Source organism: Patella vulgata, chromosome 1, assembly GCF_932274485.2.
Source record: "Patella vulgata chromosome 1, xgPatVulg1.2, whole genome shotgun sequence".
In the NCBI taxonomy this organism is placed as follows: domain Eukaryota; kingdom Metazoa; phylum Mollusca; class Gastropoda; family Patellidae; genus Patella; species Patella vulgata.
The window spans coordinates 51,257,190-51,269,620 of record NC_065879.2 but is presented as its reverse complement, the minus strand read 5'-3'; the positions used below and the strand labels follow the sequence as shown (position 1 = coordinate 51,269,620).

The window sequence follows — 12,431 nt, the reverse complement described above, 5'->3', positions numbered from 1 at the left end:
AATACCAACCTTTGACTTAATATGGATACAGGGGCTTTATAAGAACAGCTAAATTTAAACATTTTAACATTCCCTTTGTTTACGATTGTATGAAATAGCTTTATTATATTTCTCCACGGTACTAATAAACTACGAGTCAAGTGGATCCAATTTTTATACGCCCACATTGAAATGTGGTTGTATATTGTCGTCGGCCCCGCCTGTCCGGTGTCCACTATTACTAGTGGACACTCTAGAGGCTAAGTTAATTTCCGATTGACTTTAAATTTATACACAGTGTTTATGGTCATGAGGCGAAGAAACCTATTGATTTTCAGTGATTTCCGATAATTACTGCCAGAGTTATGGCCCTTGATCACTTTGAAAAATCTTGTGGACGCTCTAGAGGCTAAAGTTAATATCAGATTGACTTTAAATTTATACACAGTGTTTAAGGTAGACGAAGAATCCTATTGATTTGCAACGATATCCGATAATTACTGCCAGAGTTATGGTCCTTGATCACTTTGAAATATCTTGTGGACGCTCTAGACACTAAAATTATTATCTGATTGACTTTAGATTTATACACAGTATTTAAGGTCATGAGACGAAGTAGCCTATTGATTTTCAGCGATTTCAGATAATTACTGCCAGAGTAATGGCCCTTGATCACTTTGAAAAATCTTGTGGACACTTTAGAGGCTAAAGTCAATATCAGATTGACTTTAAATTTATACACAGTGTTTAAGGTCATGAGACGAAGAAGCCTATTGATTTTCAACGATTTCCGATAATTACTGTCAGAGTTATGGCCCTTGATCACTTTGAAAAATCTTGTGGACACTTTAGAGGCTAAAGTCAATATCCGATTGACTTTAAATTTATACAGTGTTTAAGGTCATGAGACGAAGAAGCCTATTGATTTTCAACGATTTCCAATAATTACTGTCAGAGTTATGGCCCTTGATCACTTTGAAAAATCTTGTGGATGCTCTAGAGGCTAAAGTTAATATACGATTGACGTTAAATTTATACACAGTGTTTAAGGTCATGAGACGAAGAAGTCTATTCATTTTCAATGATTTTCGACAATTACTGTCAGAGTTATGGCCCTTGATCACTTCAAAAATCTTGTGGACGCTCTAGAGGCTAAAGTTAATATCCGATTGACTTTCAATTTATACACCTTGTTTTTAGTCGTGAAACGAAGAATCATATTGATTTTCAAAGATTTCCGATAATTACTGCCCAAGTTATGGTCCTTGATCACTTTGAAAAATCTTGTGACGCTCTAGAGGCTAAAGTTATCATCCGATTGACTTCAGATTGATACACAGAGTTTAAGGTCTTGAGACGAACAAGTATATTGATTTTCAATGAATTTTTATGACTTGAACAACTAAATCCATGATGTTAAAAGTTTTGTATACTAAACATTAGCATGGGGCAGAACTTTATAAAAACCAAACAAATTCTAATGGTTTTCTGATAATTACTTAATTAGTTGTTACTCTTAATCAGATTTTAATGTATTATAAATGTTTAATTACCGAAAAAAAAGTAAAAATATGCGACAACTCTTGTTGACTTCCAGGACAATTTGGCTGCTGTGGGCGTATGTTTCGTTGCCTGGCAACCTATCTTTTGCAATTCCGTCTCTGTATGAGCCCTGTTTTTTATACGCCCACATTTTCATGTGGACGTATATTGTCGTCGCCCCTGTCCGTCCGTCCGTCCGTCCACAATTGTTTGTGAACAGTCTACAGGTCACAAATTTTATCCGATTTCAACGAAACTTGAAATATAGGTTTATCACCCTATGATCTCGGTTCCTTTTGATATTGGCATGTATCGGACTGTAACTTCATGGATTATGGCCCCTGATTGTCACCTTCAACTCGCCTTTACAGGCAGTTGCAGTTAAGGTGACTTTGCATATTCCTATAACACTCTGCTCCGTATATCTTCCATCAAGTTTGCATGGGGGGGATGGATAGCCGAATGGTTAGCACGTGCGCGCTGTATCATACGGTCTGTCATTGAGTCAACTGGCGGGGTTTCGATTCCCCGGTTGTACGTGACAAGGAGTAGGGTCGCCTGTCCAACCTCGTGGGTTTCCTCCGGTTTCCTCCCACTGCTAAAGACCCCTACGCGCAAGCAAATTATTAAAATAACAAAATTAAACCATATGTTAGTCTTGAAATGACCTAGTTTGTGTCGAGTGGACGTTAAACCCCATTTATCTATCTCTCTCTCCAAGTTTGCATCTTAATCCCAGTGATCTTGATGACCTTGTTGCACAACTTCCTCTCCCGTTTATTATTACAGGAGATTTCAATGGTCATCATTCACTCTGGGGTAGTCCAGATATTAACAGCAGAGGTAAACAAATAGTGGACTTCATTAACATTAATAATTTGTGTTTATTAAATGATGACTCGCCTACTTATCTGCATCCTGCCACAGCTTCTTTTTCTTCCCTCGATCTTACCATTTGCTCTCCGGTCTTGTTTCAGGATTTTACATGGAGAGTAAATGAAGATCTGTGTGGTAGTGACAACTTTCCTATCTTAATTGATAATAATGGTCCCTCTCCGGTCGAAAGACCCCAGAGGTGGAAGTTGCATAAGGCCGATTGGGCTCTGTTTGAATCTTTGTGTCTCTTCTCTTTTGATGCAAAAGAGTTAGATGCAGATGAACCCATGGCCTTATTCACTTCAATTCTTCAAGATGTAGCTGAGGAAGGCGATTCCAAAAACCACGACTACACCAAAACGTTTCAATAAACCATGGTCTAACGATGATTGAAAATCCGCTCTTAAAGAGCGTGATCGCATCCTGAGACGATTAAGGAACAACCATTCCATGGAGAATATTGCGCAATACCAGATGGTTCGGGCGAAGCCTCGTAGAACCATACGTCAAGCAAAGAAATCTTCATGGCAAGGTTACGTCTCAAGGATTAATTCCCGCACCACATCTTAGTTGGTATGGATAGGATTCATAGGATTAAAGGTATAAGTAGTGCATTATCAGTTTACCATCTGAATGTTGATAACACCACCTTAACATATTGCTAATTCTCTGGCCAGTACAATTTCATTTAATTCATCATCCAATTTCTCCTCTGATGCCTTTCGAGGCATTAAACAACAACAGGAGAAAAGGTGACTTAATTTCAAGTCCCGTAATGATGAATGCTACAATGATACCTTTTCCATTGCAGAGCTTCAGGATTCGCTAAAGCGAGCTCGGGATACAGCAACTGGTCCAGATGAAATACACTACCAAATTCTAAAACATTTATCTTTTTCCACTCTCTTAATTTTACTGGATCTTTTTAACCGGATTTGGGTTGATGGGAATTTCCCTCCTTTGTGGCATGAAGCCACAATAATTCCCATCCCTAAACTGGGTAAAGATCATACGAATCCTACCAACTATCGTCCGATCGCTTTGACTAGCTGTATTTGCAAAACCATGGAGAGATTGATCAATCGAAGGCTTGTTTTGTACCTTGAGTCCAACAACCTCATTACTGACCTCCAATGTGGATTTCGGTCCCAAAGGAGCACTCGTGATCATCTCGTTCGATTTGATAAGTTCGTCAGGGACGGTTTCATCCAGAAGCAACATTTAGTTGCAATATTCTTCATCTGGAGAAAGCATATGATACTACATGGAAACATAGTATCATGCGCGACCTCCATAACCTCGGCCTACGAGGTCGCTTACCTATCTTCATCAAAAATTTCCTAGAAGATGGGTCATTTAAGGTACGACTAGGATCAATTTTCTCTGACCCATTTCCTCAGTAAATGGGCGTTCCACAGGGAAGTATTTTATCTCCAACTCTTTTTGCGATAAAAATTAACACTATCCCAGCGTGCCTTAAACCAGGTACAAACGGTGCTCTTTATGTTGATGACTTTCAGATGTGCTATGGTTCTACAGACATGCGGATAATCGAACGTAAGTTGCAGCTCTGTTTGAATTCACTTCAACAATGGGCAAGACTGTCTGCATTTCTATCAGAAACAAGGTTTGCATCCTGATCCAGAACTTTTCTTGGATGGCAATCGCCTTCCAGTTGTGGATGAAACCAAATTTCTGGGGCTGATATTTGATAAGAAATTATCATTTATCCCCCACATTAAAAGCCTCACTGCACAACAGACGTGATAAACTGGCCCTGCAGTATGCTACGAAAATAGCATCTTTACCAAACCATATTTCAATTAACACCATATTTAGACCCTTACATGAGCATTTATATCTGTTCAAGACTAAAGTTATTCCACCATTCGGTATTCACATACAACCCCTTTTGTCAGAGGCTGGTATCAGCCTTGACAGTATTGCGAATACCCCTTTCTTTAGGACTCCACCGTGAGCTATATCTCCCCCAAAGATTGATTTCCATCTTACACAACATAAAAAGAGAGACACTAGCTCGACGGTGTTTCAGTCTCTCTTTCGAGAGTTAAGGTCTAAATATGGTGATTATGCTCCTATTTACACAGATGGTTCTAAGGATGGCGATAGGGTAGCTTCGGCTACAGTGAGCCATCCGAGACCATTTCTGTGTGCCTGCCACCTGCTGCTTCAATATTTACAGCCGTTCTTCGGGCTTTGGAGTTCATTCAATCATCACATCTACTACAGCAGATCATCTTTACTGATTCTCTGTCCTCGCTTCAAGCAATTAACAATAAACAGCTTGAACTCCCATTAGTAGCAGATGTTTATTGTCTGTTACTATCTTAGGAGTTCAGCAGCAAAGATGTCTTTTGCTGGCTCCCCAGTCACGTTGATATATAGGGGGAATGATCAAGCAGATTTTGCTGCCAAAGCTGCTGTAGATCTTCCCCAATCACCCAATGAAAATGTGGGCGTATATTTTCGTCGCCCCTGTTCGTCCGTCCAGACGTCCATCTGTCCACAATTGTTTGTGAACAGTCTACAGGTCACAATTTTTATCCGATTTCAATGAAACTTGAAATATAGGTTTAAAACCCTAAGATCTCGGTTCCTTTCGATATTGGCATGTATCGGACTGTAACTTCATGGATTATGGCCCTTGATTGTACGAAAATTCACGTTTTTAGCTTGTGAACATTGTAGAGGTCATAATTTTTATCCGATTTTGTTCAAACTTGAAATGTAAGTTTATAACACAAAGATCTTGGTTCCTTACGATTTTTGCACATATCGGACCGTAACTTACTGAATTATGGCCCCTTATTGTACGAAAAATCGCGTTTTTAGCTTGTGGACTCTATAGAGGTCATAATTTTTATCTGATTTAAAAAAACGTATTATTATATCACCGTTAAACCCAAAGGACGGCCGAGTTCGAATTTTGTGAAAATCGGCCCAAAACTGACAGACAAAATGGCCGCCATTTGTTCTCAAATATCGTAAAAATATGGTATATCAAGGTTGTGGAACCTATAGAGGTCACATTTTAATTTTATTTTGATGAAACTTGAAATGTAAGTTTATAACCCAAAGATCTCGTTTCCTTTCAATATTTGCGCATATCGAATTGGAATTTCCTGAATTATGGCCCTTGATTGTAGGAAAAATCACTTTCTTTTTAGCTTGTTTTCTATCATCTTTCGAAAACGCTGGCGCATCCTGCCTAGCAGCCGCTGTTTTTTTTAAATATTGGAGCTATTAAGCTGAAATTTTCAGAGAATCATCGTACATGTATTCCAACGTTGCTGTGCAAATTTCAGCTTGTTAGCTCAAGTAGAACTGTATATTTTAGACTGTGATAAGGACATTTTTCAGTGGAAAGCGATCTAAGTACAGAATGCGTTTTTTCGTTCAACTGAATGTGCTTGCATTTAATTTTGGCTGAAGCTATGAACCTGAAATTTGCAGGGTCACTTTGTGTAATCTATTGGAAGGTGGTTCGCTGCAATATTAAGGAAATGCACCCCTCCTCAGTTGAGTGACAATATTGAGGTCATGACGTCATGTTCGATCGAAATAAGCCTGTCTTTTTTAGCCTTCCCGTAGGACTATTGCATTGAAATGTGCACAGCACCTTCGTACTATATTCAGGAAGGCGGTATCCAAATTTCAGCCTGGTCACTCAAAAATTAAAGGACAATATTGGTGCCAGTCATTATCACATGTGAGAACTGGTTAAACACGTTCTAAATATTATTCGATGACCAAAAGTTGTTATATGAGACTATAAGAGTATATCTGACAATTCAAAAAAGTAATTGAATGTCATTAGATAAGAGAACACGAGAAAAATAGAAACAATCCCATACAACAACTTTTGGTCTTCGAAGGAATTATTAGTGAGCAGAAATTCGCCCATGTATCTGTTATCACCCGTCACTTCAGTTAGTTATATAAAAGGATAACTCGTGTTTTCGTTTTGCCTTCGTCACTTCCTATTGTTGAAACATTGATTACTCATCTATCGTAGCAATGATCTTTGTGATAAAATAATATTTGGAACGTGTTTAACCAGTTGATTGTAATAAAGATATATATTTGCTAATATGTACTTACCGGCAGCGGATATTCTAAAGTTGTGTATATACTCACCTATAAATTGTTCGCCTCTTTGTATTATGATACAATATGTTATTAATGATTAAAATCATTAATAACATATTGTCTGTATTATATTTTTAAAATGAATAAGTCAAGCCTTATAATGTAATTTAATTGGTCCTTTGGTTGGTCCGAATAGCAAGGATAAATATGGGTCCGATATTATGCAATATAGATGCAGGTTTGTTTTTTTTTTTCTCCTTTTTTTTCTAACAATATTTATTCAATATTTACATATTATAAAGATACAATGTTCAATTATGGGATCTGAAAACAAACTGTACAGTTATATAAATGCATTGTTTATAATTATAATCACGATTTACATACAGTTATAATTACAAAAGCAAATTCAGGTTAAATCAAGAAACTTGTGTGTTCACCGTCTAGTATAACTTTCGAGCTTCTGATATCTAGATTTTAAACGTAAACATATACATGTATGTATAAACTTATAGATTGCAGTTACACAGGGTACATGTATATGCAGTAGGAATTTGGGAAGTTGGACGTACAAAAGAATGGAATCATTCAGAAATTGTACTCAAAATAAGAAAATTATAACGAATTGAAGGCGAGAATTACATGTAGGCCTAACACACTCGTGGATATTGTATAAATATATGACATGCGCATGTAATGTACACGTGTGTGAAATGGTTTTATTCAATATCCGCTTGCACCGAAATGAATTGGGCGACATTTAAAGTAGATGTATATTGTCACAGCGGAGATTTGTCGCCGATTAACACAGACTAAGAATATAGTCCCAAAATTGGCACGTTTCTGACCATGTGACTTACCGTTAAGCGCCCCGTGGAGTGGATCGAGCGCTCTATGAATGATTGATTTAGATTAACTGAAGCTGCAAGCTCATCGTACGACGTATATAATTTAAAATTTGGATTTTATAGCAGCCAATAATTGATGGATTACATCTAAGTTATAGACGAAGATGTAATGATACGTTGTAAAAAAAATTGTAAGTTGTTCATTGTTGCATACATTTTGTCCGACATTATATGCATGTAAAGTGCGTTAGAAAAAAATCCTAACAGGTACAGAATGCCAGTAAATGTTTTCCCGAGATTACCGAACTCATTTTGTTGTTATTCAAACCGGCCTGTACATTATACATGTACACGTTTTCACGGCAGCATTACTATATTACAACTCCTTCAATATAAACATTTCGTTAAAATCTGAACAACGCATGTGAAATTGGATGTTCGTCAACAGAATTGAATACCTGGCGTAATTGGACACCTTGACTAATTTTAATCACAACTCGGGAAATTGAACGGTCCAACTAATTATTGAACAGTCGTGAAAATTAAGCGGGACGCTTATAATTACACACGTGTCGACAAACTAAACACTAGTTAATTAACGCTTGGTAATCAAAATTGCACGTTGAGATTTAAGTTGTATACAAAGACAAATTGAATGCTATTAGGCCAAATTCAATGATATTTATGAATAATTCTACATAGATTAGATAATAACGCTATTTACCCGAGATTCCACGGTACCAGTCGTATAGTGTTGATAAAACACATTTGGTGCAGTTATAACATGCTTTCAAGAAAACTCACCAAACAAAGACTACACACCGTGTCAGTTGTTTTTAACTGTCCGTTGATTAACACATCCAGTACAGAAAATGCACCGTCGCAGAGATTTTCACCCCTAGCGATAATTTAATCACGTTTCATTCAATTCTCACCCCTGTTAATTAACACTCCGTATGTACAGATTTTAGCCTCTTTGTATTAAATTTGTTGCAATAATTAGAATTTTAACGATATTCGATTGGCAGATTTTCCGGCGTTGTTCCCCCCTTATCAGTGATGCAGGACGGAGGGCCTGACAAGGACAGCTGTTTAATCGTTCAGATGGAATGAAAAACAGAGGTCCAGTGTATACATTGGCGTGCATATAAAAGATCCCTTGACAGTTGGAATTCGATATAAGAGTAGGACCTCTGTCCAGGCAAAATTTCCCTCATAGAAATGTATGCTCTAAACGTACAAATATCACCTTTGCTACTTCTCAGTGAATTCAAACATGTCTCGGGAAAAGTAGCTGTGCCCTTTAGCCCTGCAGCCAAAATTTCTAGCTTGCTTAGAAACACAATTCCGCTACATGGTCCTCCCAAATAAACAAACTATACATTTTTGGAAAGTAAATGCTATATTTGTACTAATAATTGTGAAGTTGACATAAAATTAAATATTGGCGAAAACACCTGACGCCTTCATCCTAGGCAAAGAATATGGTATTGGGTAAATTTTGATTTAAACCAAAATGCAGAAAACATAATGGACAAGGGAACATACAGAATTTTGGAAATCCATTAACGTAATAGAGAATTATCTCCCTTTCTGTCAAATGTTTGCAATTGGTAACAGTATTTCAGGTGCGTGTTGACTGCTAATGCTGTATGACGCACAAGACCATGTGTGAGCACACAAGCCCAATATTTATATCGTTAATGGGTTCACAGGGGACTGCAAGGGTTGGTGAGCAGGTGTTTACCCAGAAATTATGGGCAAGGAGATACGTTTGACATTGGTTGAGCAATATGTCTATGAAGAAATGGAGACCAGACTATGTCTGTAGTTTTGTAAATCGCATTGAAACCACCTGATTTTTTCCACTAAAACATAAACCCACACCAACATACCCTTTCAATTAGACCCTACGTTAATTTTACTACAGGTAGCTGTAAACCTGTAGTTCAGATAATTAAGGCCAAATTACAAACATTTAAACTGAAATCGTATCTAAAATTGTGTAATTTCCTAACAAATATAGATTTAAGACAAAAATTATTTATTGAAGTAAATCAATTATTGAAAATCAAAATTACGCAGTTACTCTGCACTTTAAATTTTCACATTTACTACACTTACACAGATTAGATATGTACATGTACAAGACAACACGGGGTGGTATCCCCCTGGCAGTGGTACGGGATGGGGGCTTGAAGGACAATGCCCAGTCGTTCGGATGGGAGGGAAAACAATAGTTTAAACAATATTTGATTCAACAAACTGAATCGGATTGTACAACAGGTAAGGGACTACATGGGTGTAGGGGGCTAATCTCACTTGGGGGTGGGGGACTGAGCCTATTTGCCTGAAAAATTTGTCACCCAAATTTTCTGAATGAATCGATCATGAACTGAAATGAATTTTCCACAAAGCTGTCATGGTTTTTTGTTTTGAATTAATTTCACAAATATACAATTATATTTCCATGAGATATGGTCGCATTCTGCATTCTCTGAAGCTTGTGCCCGTATTATTTAGTTTTGGCCATATCTATTTTAGTGAGTAAACTAAATATCTGTAGATACTATGTTTCAGGTTAAATATTTGTTGGACCTTTAGCTTCAAATTCTATCTGAAAAAAAGGTTGAACTTAAATAGGCCCTTGTGTGTTATTAAATCCTTTTACTCTTATCAATAACTCCATTTACCATAAATGGATTTCCGAAATTCTGTATGTTTCCTTGTCCATTATGTTTTTTGCATTTTGCTTTAAATCAAAATTTAAACAACAGCATATTCTTTGCATAGGATGAAGGCATCAAGTGTTTTCGCCAATATTTAATTTTATGTCAACTTCATAATTATTAGTGTAAATATAGCATTTACTTCACAATTATCACAATTTTCATCTGGCCCTCAATCGAGTTAGTGCAGACTTTTTGCTTGGAACTCTCTGGATTTGTGTTCCGGGTGTTCCAGCTTTCCAAAAATGTATAGTTTATTTGGGAGGACCATGCAGCGAAACTTCATGCTAGAAATTTTGACTGCAGGCCTACTTCACACTTTATTTTTATTTGAAAACATTTAAATTTCAAACCAATTATCTATATCCTAGATATTCATTACCAATAATAGCATAAGTTAGTCAGCTTGAAAACTTTTCTGAATTAAGCAAGCTGTTATGAATGTGACGTTTTTGATCACCATATTACCCGATAGCCGATAAGTTTTTGACTTCCCTTTTCTGTTCATCCACATCATAGGTCAAAGTGCAGTATAAAACAAATTTCCGTCATCCCAATAAAAATGATAAATGATAGGTTATTATCATTTCGAACATTAACTGATTCTGGTGAGCTACATTTAAACACCAAATGCTCAACATATATTTTTTCAAACCAGTAATTAACATCAGTACCGGATCTAGGGGGGGTAAAGTGGGACAAATGTCCCGGGGCCCCCTACAATTCTGGGTCATACCAATATTTTATCCCGGATGGAGCCAACCAGTACCTGGGCTGAGGGGGCGAGGATTGGGGCCCTGGGCAGTAAGGGATGTTGGGGGCCCCGGGACTGGTAGATACCAACAGATTTTCGGGGGCCCAGGAAATCGCTGCCTAAATGGTCTCCGATGCACTGAAATTAATCCTAATTTTAAAAAAAATTCCTGAAGGGAAACACCCCAGGCACTCAAGGGGGCGGTGTACATACTAGTATGATCCGCGGTCAGTACAAACAATTTGAACAAACAACAATGGGGCCCCCGCACAGTTGGTATCTTCTGGGCCCCCCACAAGGTTAATCTGGCACTGATTAACATTTATAATGCATTTCTCAATTTCAGAACAGGACAAGAACTATTAATGTACCAGCTCAGAATCAGGTGAATGTAACTGGTGATTGTAATGTAACAAGTGATGTCCAGGAAATAAGTCTGAGTTTTTTTCAAAACTGGATGATCAAGTTTATGTTCCATGCTACTGATAAAGTAACTGTAGATGATAAAAGGGCTTACTCGTTAGAAAATATCACTGTTCATTATGCAATTTCTACTGAAAAATTTCCAAACTGTGTTCATCCAGGTATGTATTATGTATTTCTGCCTGTCCTACACAAATACTTGTAAACTTTTTATACCCCCACATTTTCAAGTGATATACAATAATTAGTAGAATACAATATCGAAAAAATGTCGTTTTATCCAACATACTAACTTCTTCAGGGATGAAAAACTAAATACAAAATGACTGGAAGTCACCTACACCAAATGACTAAAGACCGAAGTATTTTAGACACCAGTTCACAAATGACAAAAAATATGGATAACAGCAAAATAACAAAAACAGAGAGAAAGAACCACACAATTGGCAATATTTTGAAAGAAAAAAGTAAAGAACTATGGCACTAATAAAAATATTAAAGACAAAAGTTCATACACATGTCAACCTTGTTTAAGAAAATTATGCAAATCATTTGAGACTATGTGTACAAATCAAGAAATAACAAGTAATGAAATGAAATCATTCAAAATTAGAGACTCTGTCAACTGTGCCAGTACTTTTATTTATTGTTTAACATGTAAAACCTGTCATATGCAATTTGTAGGCCAAACTATTACTCCAGGCTTAATAAGCACAGAAGGTAATGTAAAGCTTAAAAAACCTGGCCATTCCCCCTTTGTAGCCCCCCATTTTGATGTACCTGGTCAATGGTCATGATTATGGTGTATCAACCATAGTACAAAAAATTACTGATAAAGATCAGAAAAAATTGAACACAGCAGAAAGTCTGTGGATTCATAGACTTAATTCAATTTGGCCCAATGGTTTAAATGAGTTAAATCCCCCTTTGTAGTCCCCCATTTTAATATACCTGGTCAATGGTCATGATTATGGTGTATCAACCATAGTACAAAAAATTACTGATAAAGATCAGAAAAAATTGAACACAGCAGAAAGTCTTTGGCCCAATGGTTTAAATGAGTTAAATCCAGGGGATTTCAAAATCATTCAGGTGTCACAGCTCCAATTCCCGCGTTGGAAGAAAGTTGTTTTTTCCCCGATTTGTAACCTTTTTTATACACCCACATTG

At 37.0% G+C, this 12,431-nt stretch overlaps 1 protein-coding gene across 1 annotated transcript in view; it reads left to right on the top strand.

The window, feature by feature from the left end:
• Positions 1-11,466, top strand: part of LOC130010740 (uncharacterized) — a 171,969-nt gene extending 160,503 nt beyond the window's left edge. Inside the window, exon 10 of the mRNA XM_056098733.1 lies at positions 11,185-11,466. Coding sequence (XP_055954708.1) covers positions 11,185-11,466 — 282 coding nt within the window. The remainder of the gene's footprint in view (positions 1-11,184) is intronic.
• Positions 11,467-12,431: the final 965 nt, after the last annotated feature.